This window comes from Haplochromis burtoni, unplaced genomic scaffold (assembly GCF_018398535.1).
Source record: "Haplochromis burtoni strain Fernald_Lab_line unplaced genomic scaffold, NCSU_Asbu1 Contig_609, whole genome shotgun sequence".
In the NCBI taxonomy this organism is placed as follows: domain Eukaryota; kingdom Metazoa; phylum Chordata; class Actinopteri; order Cichliformes; family Cichlidae; genus Haplochromis; species Haplochromis burtoni.
This window is the reverse complement of record NW_024582970.1, coordinates 261,964-273,222: the sequence shown is the minus strand read 5'-3', so window position 1 is coordinate 273,222 and position 11,259 is coordinate 261,964. Positions and strand designations below refer to the sequence as shown.

The 11,259-nt window shown below is 37.8% G+C and overlaps 1 protein-coding gene across 1 annotated transcript in view; it reads left to right on the top strand.

Annotated features, from left to right (window-relative positions):
* Positions 1 to 1,051: 1,051 nt before the first annotated feature.
* LOC106632411 overlaps positions 1,052 to 11,259 on the top strand; it is a 28,404-nt gene continuing 18,196 nt past the window's right edge. Inside the window, exons 1-2 of the mRNA XM_042214782.1 lie at positions 1,052 to 2,364; positions 2,507 to 2,548. Of these exons, the coding sequence (XP_042070716.1) occupies positions 2,334 to 2,364; positions 2,507 to 2,548 (73 nt within the window). The 5' untranslated portion in view covers positions 1,052 to 2,333. The remainder of the gene's footprint in view (positions 2,365 to 2,506; positions 2,549 to 11,259) is intronic.

Genomic DNA, 11,259 nt, shown 5'->3' with positions numbered 1-11,259 from the left:
ATGGACTGATTCTTATACAGCACTTTTTTATTCTCCTGAAGTATTCATCGTGCTTTACACAGCATGCTACACTCACCCAAGCACTTTCTTCTATGATTGTAAGTGCTTACTAACTCACATCCATAATCTGCTGGGTGTATCAAAGGGCAATTTAGGATTAATATCTTGCCAAAGGATATTCGGCATGCAGGCCAGAGGGAGCCAGGGATCAAACCACCAACTACGATAAGTAGATGCGCTGCTCTACCCCAAAATGCCTGCAAAAAAGGAAAATATTTACCCATTTTGTGATCATTTTTTTAATTGATGATCATAGAGGCTATCTTTTTACTGTCAGTAAGCTGGCATAATGACTTAATTTTAGGTTTGACAGGTTTGTGAGTTTACACTTTATCCAAAACCTAGTGATGGTTTACTCATTTTTACCACTGGGTAGCTGTAGCTCAGGAGGTAGAGCAGGTCACCTAGTGATGGGAGGGTTAGTGGTTTGATTCCTGGCTTCTCCAGTCTGCATGTCATTAGTGTCAATGTGTGTGAATGTAGTTAAGAAGCACTCAGTCTAGAAAAAGTGTGCGATTAGGAGTACGTGCCATCTTGTGTAGAGCATTTGCAGTAATCAGGCCATTCGCTGTCTGGACAGAGTATCATCTTGTTACGTTTGCACTATTATGTTCTGGCACATGTTTCTATTACATAGCTTGATTAAGGTACACATTAGGCTGACATCTGGGCAAAAGCTGAAACTGTTCTCGTCCAGCAGTGTGTCAGCAACTGCCCCGTGGCTGCACACAACTTGCACATGGCCCACATACCACAAAGAATGACGGCCCTTTGATGGCCCAGATCAGGTTTGCCAGAGGCCCACACATGGGCCAGCACAGGACCACCAGTGTGTCTGCAACTGACCTTGTGCTTGTGCACGTTGTGCAACCTTCAGCGTTCAGAGTTAGAAAGATGTCTTTTCAGTGTCTTTCTGACCAAATTATTAAAAAAATAGTAATACATATTATTATTTTAAAGCTAATTATTAACCATGTAGCATATATGAAACTCAGTATAAACAGGTGGTGCCAGTACTACATCAATGGCAACATTTTCATTCAGTTTGAATCTGTTTTGATGTTTTTATTTTAAATTCTTAAATTGGCCACAAGATTTTGTTCCCTGTGAAGTGAACCTAAACATCCTCTTGTGATCTGACTGGGCTTATATAATGTTAAACGCATGTATATTATTATTATACATATTTAAATATTGTAAAAATGCAATTTCAACAGCACATTTCAGTTTTTCTACATGACAAGTGTGTAAAAGTACAGAAAAATCTCTTGTAGCTCACTGCCCAGATCTCCTGTATGTATGAAACCTTATATCTTTATTTGACTGATGAAAACGTTCATTTTTTTACTGGAATTTCTGTTGTACACAGTAAAAGGTTTTTTCTGTCATTTAACTGTTTATCTAATACCTAACTACTTTGGTGTAGTACAAATGGCTCTTGAGGAGCAGGAAAAGTTGTACACCTATAAGAAGTCCATAAATGCATGCCATGCACATTTTCCAAAACCATCCAGCAGACCAGATTGGAGTCTCTGTCGGGTCAGTTCTGGCCCCCAGGACTTATGTTTGACACCCCTGATGTAAACGATGCTGTGGAAAACTGTAGCTGCAGAAAAAAACAGGTTGTCTCTTTTTAAAACCCTTGTTCTGATGATACACTGAGTTGGACTCATATACAGCTGTGCTTCTGATCCCTGTTTAAAATGCTGCTGATTGGTTCATTACTCATGGTGATAGTAACTTAAGTTTTATACACTATGTGTGCTTATTACGTTATAATATATCCCTCCACATTTCTTTTTTCTTTTGTAAATTCAGCAATATATTAAATGTATAAAAGGTATCTCTGTTTGTGTAAGAGCCCTTAGTGTTGAAATTAAATATTACTCTTGAGAAATGTAAGTGTCATCATCTTCAATCTGGCTGATAGACTTTGAGGTAAGCTTATGTGCCTTTGAATGTAATGATCAGTGAAATGAATAAAAATGTCTAATAAGGCAAGTGAAAATGTAGAAAAATAAAATGTTTAAACATTAAATTGTAGAAACATGCAGTGGAAAGGTTTGGTCTGAAGATTTTGAGTGTGTGGTCATTCATGCAAACATCAGTGACTAAAAATTTACATATTCTTGGATACTGAAACAAATGCAGGAGTAAAGTATGAGACTGGTAGTGATTAGAAGAAAACTACAGAGACAGTAAGTCAGTCTACCTGCCAATTACTGCGTTTTATTAATGCCACAATACATTTGACTTGGATACTTTCTTAAGCCATGAGTGGGACTCATAGTTGGAGCTTCATTGGTAAGTTAAAGTATCTTAAACTTTCTTTAAGAAAAAATAAAGTTAAAATGAAGATGATGGAATTTAATGTACACATCAGTGAGATCATTGAAAAAAATAACTCCTTTTTTTAAATATCTTTCAAATGTCGGTATGTTAACAGGCATTTCCATCATGTTAACATTAACATCTGGAACACTGGCAGGTAAATTTTTCTTCTGCAATCAAAACATTCTCGTCCACATTTGTTAAGTGCAAACTATCACAAGTTTGCAAAAATTAAAAAAATAAAGATTTTTATTTAGAAAACACAGCCAATAATTGAGCAAAGTTTCATTCTTAATAAAATGAATCCGTCTCAGTTCAGGCAAATACAAATATAATAACTACTAATTTGACACTGGACCTTGATTTATCTGTATCTATATATTTATATGTATATTGCTTATTCCGAGCAAAAATGTAAAAATAGCCCTCTATGTTTTCATTAATATTTTTTTTAATCACTTAGGTCAACTCCTTTACAACTGGCACTGAAACAAAAAGCTGTCCAATCTTCAACCAGTGGCACTGTGGGTATTGCTGGTAAGGCAGTTGATGGAAACAGAGACGCAAACTATCAAAGTGGGTCTTGCACACTTACCAATGCAGAATCTGATCCCTGGTGGAGAGTAGACCTGGTAAATGTGTATACAATTGGGACTGTAATGATAACCAATAGACAGGAATTGGAAAATGGGCTGGATGGTGCCGAAATCTGGATCGGAAATTCAATAACAATCAGTGACCCTGAAAGCATCAGGTGACAGAGCTTGATTGATAACCGTAAGTCATTATTTATCATATCAATAGGACTTATTTATATTTATTCTTTACTTTTTCTTTTTGAATGTTTCATACACAGGTGTGCTGTCATCTCTCACATTCCCAAAGGACAAGCGTTTTATTTTCCATGTAACTCTGTGAAGGGACGCTACGTCACTGTGTTTTTACCAGGAAGTGCAAAGGTCCTAAGTCTCTGTGAGGTTGAAGTGTATTATGGTAAATACTTTCAATTCTGATGCAGATAAAACTGCAATTTACTGAGTCAAAAAACAAATGACAGCTTTCATGTCAGGGTGTTTTTAATTTCTAACAACATTACAATGTCACGTCTGCCATGGCAGATGAGTGGAGGTTGAAAGTTAGGACGCAAGACACAGGCAGCTTCAGATGCAGGTGAGCTTTATTAAACTGGTAAGTGAAACAAACAAAAACTTAGCAGGCGAGAAACAGAAGCAAAGAAATTTATACTGGGAGAAACAAACAAAACACTGAACTGAAACCGGGATGCAGGGAGACGCGGGAAGATGACACAGAATGAGGCAGGGAAAAAACACAGACGAGCCAGCAACGAGGACGAGATGACACACAATATAAATACACAGACAGGAACATGAGGGAACAAGGAACAGGTGGCAACCCCGGTGGAACTGATTGGGCACAACGAGACAAGGAAGCAAAACAGAATAGACTAACATGAGACACAGACCTTCAGAGTAAAACAGGAAATATACAGAGATGCAGACTGGAGGGAACACTGAGAAACACAAGGAAGAGTGCAGACATGACACGCTGGATAAACATGGAAAACATAACAGAATGAAAAACAAACCACGGCACGAGAACTCACACAACAATATAACACAGACACATGGGGAGACAGAGGGCAGAGACACAAGGCGGAATCCAGTAAAATAAAATAAACAACCTAGGAACCATGGAATAAATCATGGACTAAAAAAGTAGAAAAACACAAGAAACCTAAGAACGCTGGGTCAAAATGACCAAGGACTGTGACATGCAATTATTCTTTGTGTTTTTATTATAATCAATAAGAGTTGTCAGAGCCCAAACAAAAGAAATTATTGTTTTCTTGGTTTTCCTTCAAGGATACCCATTACCCAATGTGGCACTCAAAGGAGAAGCTACCCAGTCATCTACACTCTCTTTTGCCACTGCGTCCAAAGCCATCGATGGCAGACGGAACTCGTTCTATAGCAATGGGTTCTGTAGCCACACGGCTGAAGACGAGACCAACCCCTGGTGGAGGGTGGACCTGCAGCGAAGCTTTACAATCACTGCTGTAAAAGTCACCAACAGAGGAGACTGCTGTGCTGAAAGACTGGATGGAGCTGAGATCAGAATAGGAAACTCACTGGAGAACAATGGAAACAATAATCCCAGGTAATGATGACTTTATATCAGTCAATGTTCATTGTGATTTTTTTCTTTGTTTGTTTTATTTTAGAATAACTTGAACAGCAATGTTTCAGCAATTAGAATATGCATATTATCGACCACAGGACTAGTTAATTACTTGATGTTACTTTCTCCTTAACATGAAGTCCATAATACTAACATAATGCTGCCCCCACACTCTCTGTTGTCAGGTGTGCTTCCATCTCACATATCAAAGCGGGTAAAACCTACACATACCGGTGTGATGGAGGTAGCATGGAGGGTCGCTTTGTGAATGTTTTTCTTCCTGGACAGAAGAAGACTCTCACCCTGTGTGAAGTGGAGGTGTATGCTGCCCCAGCAGGTAGAGCTTTAAGTGACTGGATCTGATCTACTGAAACACATCTGCCTGATACTGATTCATACTTGTTTCTTCTTTTCAACAATTTAGTTGAACCGCTTCCAAATGTGGCCTTGAACAAACAAACAGTACAGTCATCAACTTGGTATGGGCCAGTGTTTGGGCCTTCAAAAGGTGTCGATGGGTGCAGGAATGGAAACTTCAACATGAGATGCTGTTCTTGTACTGTAGAACAGCTGGGTCCCTGGTGGAGAGTAGACTTACTGGCTGTGTATAAAGTCAGTGCTGTCACCATCATCAACAGACAAGACTGTTGTCCTGAAAGGATTCTTGGGGCACAGATCCTGATCGGGAACTCGCTGGATCAAAATGGTAACCAAAACCCCAGGTGAGATCTGATTTCTGATAAATGTAACTTTCTCCATTAACATTAAATTCAATATTTTTTTGTTTATGTCAGAGTTCATGATACAAAAATAAGAAAGAGATTAAGTAAAAATGTCATCCATAAGAGAGATCCAAGGGAAAAGACACTGCTGACCAAAATCCCCCTTCACAAAACATGTTGATGATCCCCAAGACACAGCCCATTGTTTGCCAGCGATGCCAGTTTAAGTCATTATGCAAATGTAGTGTTTTTAAGGTTGAGGAAACCTGCAGTCAACTGAGACTGAAGAAGTCACTTGAATGAGTGACAAAACATTTCTTCCACTGAAAACGCTACATCCAGATTTGAAGGATTTGATCTAAGCATTGATTCTGTTCTATACCATAAAATCCTGAAGAAAAAACAAAACAAAACTTAACAAAAAATACCCCAAACCCAAACCAAATAACAGTTCTGGAGTGGCCTAATCAAAGGTCAAACTTTTAATCACATTGAGATGCTTTGGCATAACCTGCACTTCGGTGAAAGATCAATTGTTTGCTGAACATGACACTTCCATGCTCAAAAATCCTCCAATGTAGCTTAATTAACACAATTCTGCTGAGAAGATTGGGCCAACATTACTCCACAGTGATGTCAAAGACTTATTGCCAGTTATCACTAATGCTTGAGTGCAGTTTGTGCTGCCAAAAACAGGCAACAGGCAATTTACTACATATTTTACTGAATGTAGAGTCACAATAGCAGCACCTAGTTCACCCCTGATGTGTTTGCAAAAGTTTCTTCTAGGAGTGTTAATTTATTTTGAATGAAAAGTGGAGAGGTTATTAGAACAATTGACTAATTAATATGAGTTAATGGCTCAAATATGTATGTACAGTATAGACCTTGCATGTCCGCCTTATGTCAGCCCGAAAAGTATTTCTGCCCTTTCTGATTTCAGTTACATGTTTTGTGCCTTCAAATAAAATGTAATAATAGACAAAAATAATGAGTAAATACAAGAAACTGTTTATTTAGCTAAGAATTAATTCATTAGGAGAAAAGAAGCTAACTAAATCTACCTGGCCTTGTGCCTAAAAGTCATGGCTCTTCCTTGTTCAGTCATGAGTTAACTTTGATCAACTATAAACTGTACTAAGCTGAGTTTAATGTCAATGGAAAGGTTCTTATATAAAGCTTTTCTACTCTTCAGAGCAGTTTCTGTTGGCTAGCCAACAGAAAATACTCAAAAAGTATATATGCATTCATCTGCATGTCAAAAAAGAACCCAGATCGATATACAAAGAACTGCAGGTTTCACTTGTTTCAGTTAAGGTCAGATTTTGTGATTCATCAATAAGAAAAAGACTGAAAAAAATGCCATCTATGTGCGACTGCAAGGAGAAAACCACTGCTGACCAAAAATAACACAAAGTCTCTTCTCACATTTGCCAGTAAACAGGCAACTTCAGTTTTGCTCTTTCATGTGATAATGTGCCTTCTCCTTGCCTCCAGTTGACTCAGCAGCCTGTGAGTCTGTCACCCACGTTACTTGTAACTGCTAACTCCGGTGAAAAGAAAAAAAAAACAAACTTAAATAGTACAGTAGAAATCAAAATAATGTATTTGAAGAACATTTGTTATCAATCTCACCATTGTGTGAATGGTCAATCACATATTTTCAGGAAGTTTTGGATAGCTTTCTTTTCTTCATAAATTTAAAATGTTCAAAACTGCATTTATCTTTACTATGTTTATTTTTGCCTAATATAAAAATTTGTTTGAGGATTTAAAAAATGTGTGAATATGTGCAAAGATATAAGAAAAGATAATGAAACATTTGTGTTTCTCAGTTACAACTAAAATCAGTGTCCAGTGAGTAGGGACAGGTAGTGTCACAGTATAAGACACAATTTCTTGTTTTATGTATTATAAGCAGTGTTGGGCAAGTTACTTTAAAAAAGTAATTAATTATAGTTACTAGTTACTTCTTCAAAAAAGTAACTGAGTTAGTAACTGAGTTACAAGATTCTAAAAGTAATTAATTACTTGAAAAGTAACTATTGCGTTACTTTAAAAAAAATGTTTAACCCTCTGGGGTCCAGGGTATAATTGGCCATTTTTAACTACTTTTGATTTTACCTCTACATTTCACCTTTAAAAACTATTTACTTTGCCTTGTTTGGTATCATCCTTTTCAGCACAACCTCACGTGTCTGAATTTACAGTTATGTTTTCATTTTGACATACTGTATTAACACAATTGATCTAAAATCAGACAAAAAACATAAAATCCGAGTAGAAAAAGTTATATTTTTTACTGTAACAACCACAAACATGTTTATTGAATCATATTTCATAACTTTAAATGCAAATATAAATTGTCAATTTTAAAATCATATGCACAAGTTTTGCAAACAACAAAGTTATTTGCAGCCATTTACCTTTTACCCTTTTTTTATAACCATTTCAAACTATTTACAGAACAATCAGCTGTTCTGCATTCAATAAGATGCCACAAATTATTTGTGCCACTCCAAAAATAATTTCTGTCCACTATAAAGGAGAACATCACAGCCTGATACCTGCAGGTCTGACAGCAGCAGGTGTATCACTCCTGTTTCTACCTGGAGACAGCAGTCGCCTCATTGTTCTGACACACAACACAAAACTATCCACAACACTACACACTAACTACACAAGACAACACATTAACTACACACTCCAAACACACTTCTCAAAACTCTCTCTCTCTCTCTCTTTTTCTGCTCTCTCTCTCACACTCTCTCTCGCCGTCACTCCTAAAACTTCCCCCTCTTCCTAAACAACCAAATGTCATGTTGCCATATACTTTTTTGATTGGTCAACATGGTGCATTTTTCCACCAACACGAAAGGCCTGATTTTTGTTTTGTGTTTTTATTTTTTGCTCATAAGCAGAGAGTGCTTGCTGCCTGTCCTTAGACAGTAAATGTGACGAAACTATTGAGGAAAAAACGCTGCGTATATATTGTTTATCATGACTCTGGTTTTACGTGGCCTATCAACACAATTTAAAAACTGGTATATATCACCTTGTTGGTTTGTCATCTTAAAGTGGTCATGCGACTGGCTTACCACAACTACTTTATTCTTCTTCCGTCAAACAGCAGCACGATTGCGATTGTTTTCCCCGATTGTTTGTTGTGCCAAAAAGCTGATCGTCTGCCAGAAATCAGTGCTTTAAGCTAATACATAACATAATAAAAGTTTGTATTAAAGAGTGACTCCTCCAATAGGTCATATTGACTTTAATAAATCCCTGTAGCATTGTAAAGCGTGAAAAAAGTAATGCACACAGTTACATATGTGACAGAGTAACTTATGTGCTTTGGCCATGATCTGAATGTAAAATCATTTTTATTTTATTTTATTTTATTAGGCCTTATATGAATGAAGCATGCATTTCTTCTGAACTGTCAAATGTCCTGTCAGTCAACAGGAACTCAAAGAGTCTCCAGCAATTTCCAACAGATTAAAAAATATAGATTTTTATTCAGCTGCATCTTATTCATCCCTGTCAGTGAGACGGCTTCATTTTATTACGAGTGTAACTTTGCTCCATCATTAGCTGTGCTTTTCAAAATCAAATTTATTTATTTATTTTTATTTTCTTTGTTCAGTCATTGACATGTGGTAGTTTGAACTTAGTAAATATGTACCAGAATGTTCTGATCGTAGAAGAAAAGTTTACCTGCCAGTGTTCCAGATGTTAATGTTAACATGATGAAAATGCCTGTTGACATACAGACATTAAAAACATTTAAATAACTGAATTATTTTTAAATGATCTCACTGATGTGTACATAAATGCCATCATCTTTATTTTAACTTTGTTTCTTTTTTTTAAGAAAGTTTAAGATATTTTAACTTACCAATGAAGCTCCAAATATGCCATCAATAACATATTAACCTTTTACTTTGTTTCTTTTTTGTATCTTATAGTTAGATATAGTTATAGATATTTTAACTTTACCAAATGAAGTCTTCCCACCCATAAAATATTTGAGTTTGCGCGCACTCAACAATAACGTCTCTCTTTAAGAAAATATTTCGGAGTCAAATGTATTATGGCATGTATGTTAACATACAACTTCTTGTTACTCTCTATACTGATACACAACTGGGTCGAGGTAATAGGGCCCTTACTATTCACACAAGTCTACATAAATTCCTCGTGTTGATTGAGTGACAAAACAATACCGGCAACAGAGAGTAAATGGCAAAATTTGTTAGTTAGAACTAGTATATGATTTGCGAGAATGAAATGACAAATCAACACACCAAAAACTGACCATATCTGTCTGTTCATTCATGCCGAACCAAATGATCTCTCCCCATTGAAAATGCTTCAACTACAGATATTAAATGTCGTTAAGACGTATTTTTTATATAATTTAGATCGGTGATATAATTCTTTATATCAATTCTCGCATTAGACTTTATTAGACATTTTTAAATTGCATTCATTGATCACTACTTTCACACGAGGAAGCACAAGCCCAAGATAAAACTGGGCTTCATATAAAAATATTCTACTGGACCTGGCTTCTCTCCTTTTGAGGATTGTCCAAAGTGATATAGGACCACTGCACCAGGAGAGATAAGAGAAATAAGCTGTCATATAGAAACCGAACAAAGTGGTGCGCGTGCAGAAAACACACACCTTAAAGGAACCCAGGCGAGGCGCCAAGAACACACAACCAAAACTCACAGCAGGTACAGATGAGAGAATCAAAAAATAATAAGCATTTGATTAATGAACTATATATAGAGGGATAGTGCTTCCGTCGATACCTCAAATGCAATATAATGATCCCGGAGCCAAGTCCTGGAGGGAACTTGACGCAAGGAGGGGGAAAGCAAATAAGCACGCGAACAGAGAAAAAAAACGAGGAAGCAACGCGGGGAGGTGAATGTCTGCTTTCCATTGTTGTCTACTGAATGCTTAGTGAAATCTGCCCTCGTAAGAGCGGAGAGGACACCTGTGGCGCAGCGATGAACACAAGAGAAAAAGAGGAAAATATATATATTAAGGGAGTGATTACTCGGAGAGTGCTGTGGAAACAAACAAGAAGCTATCATTTCGAAGGGAAAACTTGAGTAGGTGTAGTAGTATAAATATAACAGCAGCAAGCACATGAAAAGAACGAGTAGTACCTGTCAAGTCTATTTTCCATTGAGTAGCGGAGTGGAATATCACCCACTGTTGGCCCAAGGCCTATCGGCCATAGATACACCAGCGGATATAAACCCGTTAAAGTGAGTAGAGAAAACTGAACTGTGTGAGGCGTTTTCGCTACGACGACCGAGAGAGCCTCAGAAAGATAAGCGCTCAGTAGGCAGTCGATAAGTGTGGAGAGCTCTGACAGCAATTGATTGGAATGAACCAGAATAAATATCCAAGACAGGCAGGTGGGGACAGAGCTCATAAGAAAGTGGCTACAAAAAAGACTCTCAACAGACCCAGCGAATGCCTCTGACGAGGCGGCTGGGGCTGATGTTGATCCAAATTCCGGACAGGCAGGTGGACAGGCTGGTGGCTCAAACACGCCGAGCTGTGATCGCTGAGTATACAAGGCAGAGTTAGTGTTAGTTCACACGGATAGGTTTACATAAGGGCTTTCCCGCAGGTGTACGTTACCGCTGAAGGACGACTACGGACTGGCGTGGAGCAGCAGGCTGGGCAGGATTAAATAGTCCACCTGGTGATCGCCCGGGATGGGATGCAGGTGTGGAGTTAGCAGCCACGCCCACGGGAGTGGGCATCCCATCAGCACCTCGGACGCCGGGCCGCGGACCATGACAGAAAGTTGATGGCCAAGGTGTGCTCATTCTCTTCCTAACCCCTCTCTTAATTATTAGAACAAAACTACCATCAGCTCAGACTACTCCTGTAATTAAAGGTTAAATTGTGGACATTCTCT